The 13,659-nt window shown below is 44.4% G+C and overlaps 2 protein-coding genes across 2 annotated transcripts; both read right to left on the minus strand.

Annotated features, from left to right (window-relative positions):
- Window positions 1-3,992: 3,992 nt before the first annotated feature.
- LOC121991574 lies at window positions 3,993-4,803 on the minus strand. The gene has a single exon (XM_042545590.1). The coding sequence runs from the start codon at window positions 4,586-4,588 to the stop codon at window positions 4,100-4,102; it is 489 nt and encodes a 162-aa protein (XP_042401524.1). The 5' UTR covers window positions 4,589-4,803; the 3' UTR covers window positions 3,993-4,099.
- A 1,856-nt stretch (window positions 4,804-6,659) lies between these two features.
- LOC122041390 lies at window positions 6,660-7,139 on the minus strand. Its single transcript, XM_042601048.1, has one exon. The coding sequence runs from the start codon at window positions 7,137-7,139 to the stop codon at window positions 6,660-6,662; it is 480 nt and encodes a 159-aa protein (XP_042456982.1).
- Window positions 7,140-13,659: the final 6,520 nt, after the last annotated feature.

The raw sequence follows: 13,659 nt of genomic DNA on the forward strand, positions 1-13,659 counted from the left end.
ATCAAAGGCCTTTCTGAAGATGATGTTGACCGAGCTGCCAGTGTCAATGAAGATACGGTGGATGGTGTAGTTGGCTATCACCGCTTTGATGATAAGGGCATCATCATGCGGCACCTCAACTCCCTCAAGATCCTTGGGCCCGAAACTGATCTCGGGTCCGCTCGCCTTTTCTTGGCTGCAACCCACCTCATGGATTCTGAGCTGCCAAGCGCTTGCTTTCCTCGCCCTGTGTGAATCTCCTCCGGTCGGCCCACCCGCAATAATATTGATTTCTCCCCGGGAGGTGTTGTTTCTGTTCTCCTACTGCCTAGGTCGCTCATTGGACCTTCGAGAGCGATCTTCATGCCTTGGAGGGAAACGCTGTTCGGGAGATCTCCTATATGTTCGCCGACTGGACTCTTGATGCCGCTACCGGCGGTCGGGTGAAAGCGATCTACGAGGGCCACCCCGTCGTACGGGATGGGTGATTGAAGGCAAGCCCCGATAGTCGCGGGTGTTGTGGGAGTCAGTATTATGGAAAGAGCAAAACATTGGGGTTCATACCCTCTTTTTCTTCATCCTTGGCCGCTCGGCCGCTACCTCTTGGACCACCGGGGACTTCGCATGATGTGTCCGGGATGCCTCTACTCTTGGTCCTCTTGGTGGCTGATGGGCAGCGGGCTGCTTTCGTTCGGCATGAGTTCCCTTCCGTCGGGCAGCCTCCGCCTCTTCCACATTTATATACTCATTCGCCCGGTATAGCATGTGGTCGTAGTCTCTGGGCGGTTTACGAATGAGCGTGCGGAAGAAATCCCCTTCCGCGAGGCCTTGCGTGAATGTGTTTACCATCGTCTCCGAGGTGGCTGTGGGGATGTCCATCGCTATTTGATTAAACCGCTGTATATACGCCCGGAGAGATTCTCTTGGTTCTTGTTTGATGGTGAACAGGCTGACGCTTGTCCTTTGATAACGTCGGCTGCTCGCAAAGTGATGAAGGAATGCCGTTCGGAACTCCTGAAAGCTAGTGATAGAGCCGTCCGGCAGCCTCCGAAACCACCTATGTGCAGATTCCGATAGAGTGGTGAGAAATACCCGGTACTTTACGCCATCAGAGTACTAATGCAAGGTGGCGACGCTGTCGAACTTCCCCAAATGATCGTCGGGGTCGGTCGTTCCATTGAAAGCTCCGATCGGCGGTGGTGTATAGTATTTTGGTAACGGATCCCGATGTATGGCTTCAGAGAATTGTCGGTGAACCTGCTCGGGTGGTGCGTCCGCTCGGGGAGCTTTGCCCTTCCTATGATCCCGAATGGGAGGCTCATCGGATGAAGATCCTTGCTCCCCGTGGGCGGGCACGATTTCTGGGGGAGTACGGAAGAGAGCCCGAGGGAACCCTCCTGTTGAAACATATTCCGGGCGGTCTGCTGAAGCCGAGGTTGTTTGCTGTTGCGCTCGCTCAGCTTGTGCTTTCTCCTTTTGCTACGCCACTATCTTGGCTGCCCTCGCCTCGACTATAGCGTCAAACTCTTCTTGTGAGAGTGCCACGGTATGTAGTCTTCCAGCATCGTCCATTGCTTCTGCTCGGATGCAGATGCGTTCCCACAGACGGTGCCAAATTGATCCTGTCCGAATCAGAAGTCAAAGGACGCTGGGGATGTGGCGCTCCCTGCTGGATCCTCGAGTGCTCCGGCGAACCTGCAACAAAACCGAGCCGGAAGGTGTCCGGCGACGCCTCCGACGCTCAAATCAAGCGAGGAATAACAAAGAGGTGGCTTGGAGATTGAAGACTACCTCCGGTGAAGAAATGGAGACCTTATATAGACCTCTCGAAGGAGCCTGGGTCAAAGCAATCACCGCCGACCATGCCGAGGTATGGGTCTGTCAAGGGCATCCATAAGGCCATACCACTTCATATCAACCTCTCCATGATGTGACGGCGAGATCCTCCATCGTACATCTTGTACATAATCATCAAACATGCCTTTGCTGACATCCCATATCCCGAGCCGAACGAATAGGCCGCTCGGCTAACCTTTGTATCCTCGCCCTTATCCTGGCCGAACGGACCACCCGCTCGGCCCTTCGGTCCCAGCCGGGCAGACACCCGCTCGGCCATTCAGTCCTCCCGCCTTGGCGTCGGAAACCCAAGTCCATGGCTGGGTTATCTCTGGCTCCGCTCGGACCTGCTCAACTACTTGACGCGGCCATTACCCGCTTAGTCAGCCCTCCATCCGTCCTCAGGCTGGGACCCTTCAGGAAGTGGGTCCCCCATTCTTACCGCCGGATCAAATATCTAGCTCCAAGAATAGTACCACTCAACCTTATCGTCATGTCGGACTAAGTCCACCTGCAGGGTTTACATGACAATCCTTATGAGCTCCTCTTGGGGACATCATCAATCTAGATTACTAGGACACAGTTTCCTTCTATAATCAACAACACGCACTATAAATAATATCATTTCCCAACTTATCGGGCCTCTTGATTTATCGAACTAAATCTCACCTATTGATAAGTCAAAGAAATAAATACTAGATATATATGTTTGTTATTATATCAGGATTAAGAGCACACACTTCCATAATAACAAAGGTCTTGTTCTTTTATTCAGTCAGTATAAAAAGAACTTACCTTAAATGGTTCAGCTCAATACACTCTGAGTGTACTAGTGTAATTTTATAGTTAAGATAAACTAATACCAAATTACACTACGACTATTCCAATGGTTTGTTCATTTCTATCTTAGTCATGAGCTACTGTTTATAATTTATAAGGAATTGATAACATGATCTTCTGTATGTGATACCACACACCATGTTATCTATAATATAAATTAATTGAACAACCACACTTAGCATATAAATGTAGACATTTGACCAATGTGATTCTTTATTTCAAAAATAAATATTTACAAAAAGCTAGGTTTTTAGTATATACTCTAACAATCTCTCACTTATACTAAAAGACTATGTTGTCATAAATGTTGTCATACATCTGATTCTCATTCCTTCAACATGCCGATCGAAAGTTTTCACCGAAAGGGCCTTAGTGAAAGGATCTGCCAAGTTATCCGTTGATGCAATCTTAGTGACAACAACTTCTCCTCGCTTTACGATGTCTCGTATCAGGTGGTACTTGCACTCTATGTGTTTACTCGCCTTATGGGTTCGTGGTTCCTTCAAGTTTGCTACTGCACCACTATTATCACAATAAATTATGATGATTTTGGGCAAACCAGGAACATCTGGAACTTTCAACTTTTCTAATACATATAGTCCCCCTACCTACGAACATCCTTTCCATCCATGCCACTAATGCCAGTAGAGACTTCTTCGCGAGAAGTAAATGTCACAAATCTAAATCCCCTGGACCGCCCAGTTTCCTTGTCCATGATAAATCGAGCTTCAACCACTTCACCAAAACTAGTAAATACTTCTCTTAAACTTTGATCATATGTGTCATATGAAAATCCTCCAAGAAAAACTTTTGAGGATAGCATCCACCTTGCTGCTTGAAATAATGGACTGGAAGTTACAGATTTCTTCTAGGGATTATCAATTCTATTTGCAAAAAGGCATCCTTGCGTTGATGATTTGTAGAGGTCGACAGCTCAGCGTAACCAAAACTTAATAGTCATGTTTTTTAGTCGTCAAGTGGACTTAAAAAACTCAAAATCTGATTTTTACTGTTCGAAATGTATCTCTGGATGTGAAGAACATTCTCTCAAAATTTCATGGCAATCCAACGGTTGAAACTCAAGAAAATATAATTATTCTACAGCCACCTCAAATAATTCCGAAAATAAAACTATTCCACGATTCACTAAGAGCGGAGATGGAGAGATGGATTTACTCGGAGGCCATGAGAACTAACCAAAGAATGCAAATAGAATGTAAACGGTAACAAAGTGAAGGAGAGAAAGAGTTAGCCACAGAAGGAGACTAGTAAATTATATTACAAAAATTTAGGTTTACATAGCAAAAAGAAAATATAAATAGATAATAAAACCTAATTCATCATATATTAACAGTATGTATGTCCATTTATACGTTATGGTCCAGATCAACCAACCGGATCCATCGCCGGCACGGAATTGCAAAAGTCCACGGCAGAGGTGCATCTATTCTGGAATGGCGATCAGCTCCGGCGAGAATTTTGGCCCTTTGATGCCGTTCCTCGGCGACCTCCGTTGCCAATCCTGCTTCTCCTTCTTCACCCGCCTCCGATCGGCGTTATCCACTGGAAAAAACAGCGGGGCCACTGCCCGACGATCACACAGCCCCGCAGCGCCAATCAGCGCCGTGCTCGCCTTCACCGCCAGGGCCGCAAGGTCCTCAGCGCGTAGCGGGTAGTTGAGCATCGACCGCGGGAGCACGAAATAGAGCTGCCCCGAGCAGAGCTCCTGGTTGACGCTCACCGCCGACAAAAATCTCCCGATCTCCATCTCGTCCGCGTCGCACACGAAGAAGCGCGATGAGTCCTTACCCAGAGCACTCCCCGCCGTGACCGACCGGTCATACTCAAGGAGCCCCCCATCCGGCAACACCACCTTCGCCGTCCCTTCCATCTCCGTCATTACAGCGGCGTTGCACGAGGCGCAGCCCCCCATTGCCGATGAAGATGAGAACCAAATGCCGACGTATCGAACGGCCGCCTGGTCGAGGTAATCGCTGACCTTTTCTTTGTTCTCTATTTCTGATTCTTTTTCGCCGTTTAATTTGTCCGTGGAGGCGATGCGATGCGATGAGATGAAGCCCGCGAAGCGCGAGCTTTGATACAGAGAGCGCGACAAATTTGTCGCGTGTCGAGAGTATGACAGCCTGGCGTGTCATTGGAACAGCTCGTGTTGTGGCGTCTAGTCCACATAGTCACAGGACACCGAGAATCCAGGAAGACCTGGTTGGGCGGATAATGACAACGATACCCTCCGAAGAAGCTGACTTGGTCAGCTTGTCTTAATACGGCCAAGCAAGCAGTTGACAACCGGCCTGTGCCGATTAAGACGGCATACGCGATCAGCATTGGCAGATAGAAACTGGCTCCCCGTTTGGGGGTGTCTTGGACTCGTTTAGTTGGCGAGATACGTGAAGACTGAAGTCCACTAAGCTTTCGTGTGATTGTAATCTGGCTGGATCCTGGCCGACTCAATCTAGCCCAGGTCCATACCGAGCGGGGCTCAGATTGGTCTGCTTCAATTTGGTTTTTGAAAATGGTGATGATGGTGGCGCAGGTTGACTCTGTACGGCCGTGGTGTAAGCACGTGTACAGTGTGTTGGGCGAGGCACCGGCAGGGACAAGGTTGACTAAACAATGCGCCACATGGTTTGTGATTGATCCCGGCCGCTTACCATTTCTCGAATTGAATCGGCCCCCTTGTCGCCGAGCCGACCACCGTTGTTTATTTATTGGCCCCGTCGTTAATCAAGCAACGTAGAATTCGAATCTTTTGATGGGTTTTTTTTTTCCGTGGTTATGTTCTGTGTTCTGTGAAACTTCCTTAATTATATATATATAGACGTCGGTGACCAGTGGGCAGTGACCATTAGCCATATTGGATCGTGTGACCAGCAATGTGATAATTGACAAATGTAGGACCGCATCACCAACCGGGCAACCAATGAAAAATTACACACGTGTTATATGCTGGGATACGTGGATGAGACTTGAGAGAGAGACTACTCTTTTGTTGTTTGCTTTGATCTTTTGGGAAGATTAAATGGTATTTAATCTGCAAAGAGAGTTATCATTGGAGCTTTAGGTTGCTTTAAGAACATGGGTGATGGAAGTTGAATATGGCTAATGAATTACGCATGTGAAAGCCAAAGGCTAAGGTATTTTAATTGTTTCTTAAAATGCATGACAGCCCACAGACACTGACCCAAATTTGATCAACTAAATATTAATTGATAGAAATTGATAGAAGAGACTAGGAATGCAAATTTGGATCATCAATTGATAGAAGGGTACGTCATTATAAGATACCACAACCTGAGTGTGCTGGCTCTTGAGGTCTGGTGATTTCGTGCCTCATAAGGATGACCTTCAGCTTAATTAGTGATCGATGATACTAGATGTGAGATGAAGAAATTCCTTAGATCTGAGACACGATTATAAAAACCCCATCTCTGTGGTCCAATTTCCTAAAAACCGGCTTTAACAATCTTAATAAACCGTACGAAACATGGAATTGTACGAACTCTGGCTATCACCAATTTCTTCTTATAAATACATTAGATTACTTTTGAAATGTATTCTTATATATTCTTATTGAATTTGAATGCATAGGCACAAACAAAATCTAAGGCTCCGATTTTATATGACGTCTTGCTCATTGTCAATTTCGAGAGAAAAAAAAAATCATTCATTCATTGTTGGTCGCACACCAATTTCTTACACACGAATTAAATCGACAGAGGAGCGACGTCACTCCTTGCAAAATTTTTTGAGAGATCTCCGATACAATGTTAGCGCTTTCTTCCTGCCGTTATTATGTACAATGTTACGATGGTTTGTCCATCGTCAGCTCAACATTAATGATGTCGAAAGCCCACACCGATCGTTCCATGCAATCCTTGTTCCAGTACTCGTTGCCCAACTCTTAATTTCTAGCTCAACCAGCAGCTCTCCCGGCCTCTAGGCTCTAGAAGAAAATACGATCTCCGATTTGCCCTCCACTTCTTCTACTCGGCAATGGCGCTCAGATGCGGCGCAAATTTCCTCCCTCTACCAGATCTTGCCCTCTTCTTCCGCCCTTTCTCCCGGCTTCTCCGATCGCCGGCTCCCTCCTCCACACCTGCCGCCGGGAACACCAGCGGCGCCACCGCCCCCTTGCCGCATCTCCCCACCAGCGCGGCGCTCGCCTTCACCGCGAGCGCCGCGAGCTCGTCGGCCATCAGCGGGTGCTTCAGCATCGCCCGCGGGAGCACGAAGTAGAGCTGCCCCGGCAGGAGCTCCTCCTCCGCCCCCACCGCCGACACCAACCCCTCGATCTCCATCTCGTCCGCATCGCACACGAAGAAGCTCCCGGCGTCCTTCCCCAGGACGCTCCCTGCCGTCACCCGCCTCGGGTACTCGTGGAGCCCGCCGTCGGAGAGCACCACCTTCGCCGTCGCTGCGGCCGACCCCACGGTCGCGGCCTCGCTCGAGTGACAGTTCCCCATCAATCGCCGCCGAGGAAAAGGCAATGCCGCCGAGAATACTAGCTCGAGAAGGGGGCCTTCGTCCGATCGCCGATGCGTTGCTCGACCTCTTGGGATGCGAAGCTAGTTGAGTTTTTATATATAGCAGAGCAGGCGTGGACTATTTTGTCGTGCAGCGATCGACTTGACAGGCTGTATCGCGGATCAAAACACCCGAGGGTCGGGTAACGAGCAGTTGCTGGGGCTCCGAATTAGGTGCTCGATTTAGTAGAAATTACATGACCAGGGACTGGCCACTGCCCAACGCTACCGTGTCGCAACACGGTGCGCGTGCGAGTTCGTGAAAGGATGAGTCATCGGATGGGCGAATGGCGAGGTGTCGGCGTTCCCCGGCTTTGCAGGAGAGGGCTAGTTTGGTAAACTTGGAAGGGCGAGGAGTGATGGCGTGGCTCGGCGGCAGCCAGGCTAGCTGGCAGGAAGCACAGAAACGACCAGGCTCCTCGGGAGTCGCAGGCCGAAGATGAGTGGGCCACGTGGCTGGTCCTGCAAATTGGAAATTAACTTGCCTCCCTTGTCCCGCCACCCACCGGCTCTCCAGTGCTCCATGTTTCTTAATTAATAATGTAACAAACGACTACACGACTAAATTCTCAAAATCTCGTCGCTCTCATGCGAAAGATGCGTATCTGGTGTTTCGCGGTGAAAGCTGTCTTGGTCGTCACAAATGATCATGGGCCTACGTGCCTGATCGGGTCGGCCCACAAAGATGATGGCAGTGAAAGCCCAACAACCTGGGCCCAGAAACAACTATTTGTGCCCGTTCGTGTTACAGAACTTATTGACAACTAGGGAAAAGTCTCCTTGACCAGTCTAGCCGATCACTTTGACATTTAGGTGATTCATCCTTTTGGACAACTTTTATGAATTTGACCAGATATTTTGAAAAGCTGAAAATTGTGTATCCCAATTGTATTCTACAAATACGATACGTTTCCTACTGAATTAATTATATATTAATTGTTTAATTCTTCATTCTGCTTTAAAATCCTTCTCACTTTTTCAAATTCACGTGTTTTTCCATCAGCAGAATAAGTAAGCTTGGTCAAACAAAATTAAATTTACTTAATAAATATAACTATTGGAAACATTAGACCGCGCCGAATTTGTAACGTTAATTCACCTAATTAAAGATATAAAACAATTTAGAATGATTTAAGGGGTTTTATGTTGTCGTTGCATTGTGTCATATTAAATGTGATGCGAGGACATGCATCATATCGAATACTAGAGAAATTCCTCTTCCTTTTTCATTTATTCGGAAGTTTTTAAAATGCATCAATTTTAACATGGGCTAATTAATCGATTGGAACGCCTTAATTTTAATCATTTTTTAAAATTAAGATCTTATTTTTAACATATAAATAATTTGTTTATTGACATAATATAATATCAATGTCATATTATTATTTTAACAATAATTTAAAAAAATATCCTTCTTCAACCTTGAAAACGTTCTAAATATTTCTAAATTATGCTTTGTATTGGACCACCGTATCCATTTTATTTTTCAACATCTATCACTGTCATTATCCTCTCATTGTACCTCAAGTATAATCTTAACCTTTCACAATGAGTATTTCTAGACAAGATCACGATCCTTCTATCTAAGAAAATCGACAGACAAATAATGGTGATAGACTAATTGATCAAATTGAGAGAAAGTATCTTATTCAAGACTATTCTATAATGAATACAATTTTAATATTTTATCATATGATGACCTTTTAAATCTTACAACATTAAAAAAAATCCTAAAAATAGAATTAAATATTGAAGATTATCTTCTTTTTAAGATTCGATTTTTTAAAATACGTATATCGAATATAAATAGATGTTATTTTAATAATTTTTATATTAAATTAGACGTGTCTTTAGTCTTTACTTAATTCAACCATGCACTTTTATCAAATATTATTTACTTTGTGATTTATGAATGCTAACATCCATAAAGGCAAAACTTTTGGATATTCTTTTATTTAAAAAATTAAAGTTTAGGGCAACATAATTTATGAATAATATATAAAGAAAAAACAAACAGAATAACACGTTCTTTTCGTGCAGCAGTGAGCTGTCATTTTAGATCTGCCAATTGCGTGTCCTGACTGTTTTTTAAGGACCACTTGCACAATTTGCTGGGGTTTGTCGGCACGTGCCCAGGGGCATAAAACTCTTCTGCGTGCAGCTTTAGGCAGAAGCAAGCAATCGATGCAGGATCCGTTTTCCAACTCAGGGTCCGCACCTTCAACAACCATGAAATAATGCTGTATAATTGTTGTCCCCGCGAAACTTCGTATACATTACAGTTTCATAGAGATTTTCTACGCACAGACAAATATTTTCTAGCGGAGCTTGCAGTTGCAGACAAATTAAGATGAGGGTGGAGAAGGACTGACTCAGTGATCGATGTTTTGATGTTTAAGAAGAAAGTGACCGTTTTGTTTAACGTAGAGGATAACTCACCTCATGAACGGAGATAGAGAGGAGGGGGCCGCTCATGTTTAAGGAGAAAGTGACTGTTTTGTTCCCAAAATAGATTTTCCTTTTTGTTACTGTAATTTTCTACCACGATAACTATTAAGAAGAAAAAACTTAGTGATTTTTTTTTTCTTTCAAATTTATGGTTATATTTATATATATATGGTAGCCCACTTAACGGTCTCACATAGTTGGTCCAACAGTCATCTGTAAGGAGGTAAATTAAAAAATTATAATTAGTCAGTATGGAAAGTGCTATTTTTTTCCTCGGTTTTATCAAGATTCGAATCTTTACTTTATGGTATGGTAGCAACTTTGCCCCGCACTAGTTAATGCAATCCTATCCCAAAGCTATATATATATATATATATATATATATATATATATATATTTTATGATTGCATGCAACAATGATGATTTATAAAAAACAATACCACAACTTAATTATACCAGCTACCATTATGACGTTGATTTTTAAAAACATTAGGCATCAAGGTGTTTTTTTTCCAACAATACCAATGATATGGATATGTCCTAAGGACCGGGGGGAATTAGAGAGGAAGAGAGGGTTATTTTAGTCAAATCATTGTTTAGGACTGGGAGAAAGGGGATGCACTATTCACGCGCGAACGGGGGTCCGTGTTTTCGCTCCGCCGCCAGGGGACTTAACCAATGACTCTCCATCACACTCCGCTCTTCGTCGGCGCCAATTGCCGCTCCTCTCCTTTCCTTCTCCTCGACACCATCTCCCCCTCTCCTCCTTCTCGTTTTCTCCTTAGCCGCCACTAGAAACCGAGGAAGAGGCTTCTTCTTTGTCTCTCGCCGCCGCCACCAAGGAGATCCGCCGCCGGCGACCGCCTCTGGACCACCTCCTTCCTTCTCCACGTCGATGCCACTATGCCATCTCCCTCGACGCCTCTCTCCTTCACGCATGCCACCACCCTCCTCACACGAACCACCGCTCGTCGCCGCCCATTCCGCCTCGCTCTTGCACACGCTGCCTCACAATGCTGATGTCGCCGTCGTTGCCTCACCTCACGCTAGCAGCTGCCTCCACTGCCGGATAGGCTATCGGACACTGACATAGGGCGTCGGTGCTACTTCCGTCGTCCCACGACACACGTCCGTTTTCCCTCATGCGTGCCATCAACTCCCCTTCGTAGGCTTCCTCGCTCCATATCCAACAGCCACCTTCCAGCGACCCATCGCCTTGGCCGACACATTACCTCGGTCCGACATCAATCCAGCGCCCTTGCCCTTAGGCTCAATCACTACAAAAATTCCTGCAAATAACGATAGGATTACCGATTGAATTTAATTCAGTCGGCAAATGCCAACTGAATTAAATTCAATCAGAAATTACCGACTGGATTTAATTCAGTCGGAAACTATCGACTCAATTTAATTTAGTCGGAGACTACCGACGGAATTGGTTATTCCGTCGGTAATTACCGACTAATTTTTTAAATCAGTCGGTAATTTCCGACTGAAATAAATTCAGTCGGAAAATCGCCCTAGGGTCAACGGATTTACAAGTTCGGGGTTAGCGGGTTCCTGATATTACCAACGGAATTATTAATTCCATCGGTAAATGCCTCTGGTTAACGAGTATAAGTTGACTAGTTTTAATTTAACGGGTGCGGGAGGAAAAGTTACCGACAGAAAATTAATTCCGTCGGTCTTTACCAACCGAATTAAGTTTCCGTCGGCAGTTATTGACGAAATTAAGTGTCCATCAAAAAATACCAACGGAAGATTGATTCTGTCGGTAACGTAGATTAAAATTAGGGCACGGGAGCTCCCTTTCCTCTCTGCGCGACCCGTGCTTTTTCCTCTCTCGGCGATTTTCCGACTTCAGCGATCTCCTCTCCGCGTCCAGCGATCTCGTGCCCTCTCCCGTTCACTGTGATCCGCAACCAGCGACTCAGGTATGCTCCTCTCTCGTCTCTTCCTTTTCACACCCACGACGCCCGTCGTGGCCTGCCGCGGCCTGCTTGCGGCAGGCCAGCCGCCGCAAAGCGCTTGTCTACGGCATGTCGGCCGCCACAGGGCGGCTTCTGGAGGTCGACCGCCGCAGGTGCTTGTCTGCGACATGTCGGCCGCCACAGGCCGACTACTAAAGGTCGGTCGCTACAAGCGCCTACGACGCCTGCTCGCAGCCAGTCGCGGGGGCCTGCTCGCGGCCCCCGCAGAGTCCTGTTCGCGGCTGGCCGCTTTAAGCGCCTACTCACGGCTGGCCGCAGGGGTTGCTTGCGGCCTACTCTTGGCTAGCTGTCGGCTACCGCAGGAGTGCATATCGTGGCCATTGTTTGCTGCATGTTCATTATTCTATATATTAGATTTGTTTTACTTTCATATATGTATGGTTATTTTATTTAATGATGCTCTAAGCAACAACATGTGTATATTAGTTTTATTTATTTGCTGTAGTGTAGAGGAGATTTTCGATAATATGATACGAAGATCGTGAGATGAAATTGTGCACATAATGCTTTATTTAAACTTATTTCAAGTGATACAAGTTTAATAATGTTTCAAATTATAATATCATTAGGTAACAATGTATATGAACAAAACTTGGATGTACAATCGATTAGACAATAGTTTATCAGAGATGATTTTATTGCTGAAGTTGACAGTTTGTGAACTTTGCTAAAAGTCATCTAGAATGTATGAATGGTACTGAGTTACGGTGTCCGTGCAATCATAAAAAATGTCAAAATAAATCTTTTCGTGATGAGGATACTGTAAAAATACACATATGTAGAAATGGTTTTGTGTCAAATTACTACAATTAGTACTGTCACCGAGAGCCTTATTTATATGAACTAATTGGGCCTTCTAGTGGTTCGTCTTCTGGGACTACTGTTACCACTCCTAAAGCATCAAATAATATTGATATTTCAAGCAATCAATGGTTCAAGATGCGATGAATATAGTTGATTATTCGAATATAAATGAAATATCAACCCCTGAATATCACCAACTATATGAAATGTTAAAGGCTAGTGAAAGAGAAGTGTGGGAAGACATTCCTTCTGGTCATTCTCAACTATCAGCTACTGCAAGGTTATTGAATATGAAAGCAGAACATCATTTTTCTGAAAGATGTTACGATGACATTTGTCGATTGATGTCAAAGTTGCTCCCTGCTGATAACATAATGACTGATAGCTTCTATGAAACAAAGAAATTGATTAGAGGTTTAGGTTTGCCCGTAGAGAAGATTGATTGTTGTATAAACAACTGCATGATATTTTGGAATGAAAACAGTGATCTGAATGAATGTAAAATCTGTACTCACTCTTGCTTTAAGCATCGTACTCGCATACCAGGGAAGAAGAGGAAAAATATTGTTTAGAAAGTGATGTATTATTTTCCATTAACTGATAAACTTAAACGCTTGTATGCATCTGCAACTACAGCTGACCACATGATGTGGCATCATGAGCATGAGCATGAGCACGAAGGAGGTATAATGTGTCATCCTTGTAATTCTCCTGCATGGATATCCAAAATATAATCCAGGTATTTTTTTTTACATGTAAAATTAGTTATATATTACAATGTTTGAGTTATATTACATTTGCATAGATTCATTCTAATCATAATCTTTTGTATTTGACTTTTACAGGATTATATTTAGATATATGTATAGGTGATGTATCATGTTAAGTATTTTGAATATTTTGTATTTGCCGTTCACTTATTTACTTTTAGATACTTATGATTGTAAGCACTTGACACTTGGATTGTATTGTATTTTGGAAATTTTGTATTTGCCGTTCACTTATGTTTATGTATTGTATTGTATGTTGTATTTTGGAGATTTCGGATTGTTTTATATTGTGATCTTGTTGTATGTTGTGAGTATATTGTGTGGATTGTGATATATGTATAAATTGTGTTTGTGATGCCATCGCTTATGATGGCTTGTATTTATATTAAAATTGTATATGGGAAATGAGTAAAATTAGAGCAGTTTTTTAATTTTTTTTTCAATTTT

Source organism: Zingiber officinale, chromosome 1B (genome assembly GCF_018446385.1).
Source record: "Zingiber officinale cultivar Zhangliang chromosome 1B, Zo_v1.1, whole genome shotgun sequence".
NCBI lineage: Eukaryota > Viridiplantae > Streptophyta > Magnoliopsida > Zingiberales > Zingiberaceae > Zingiber > Zingiber officinale.

Bases quoted from the DNA above. Each gene is read 5' to 3' on its own strand.
- LOC122041390 (XM_042601048.1), bottom strand. From the start codon at position 7,139: ATGGGGAACTGTCACTCGAGCGAGGCCGCGACCGTGGGGTCGGCCGCA.
- LOC121991574 (XM_042545590.1), bottom strand. From the start codon at position 4,588: ATGGGGGGCTGCGCCTCGTGCAACGCCGCTGTAATGACGGAGATGGAA.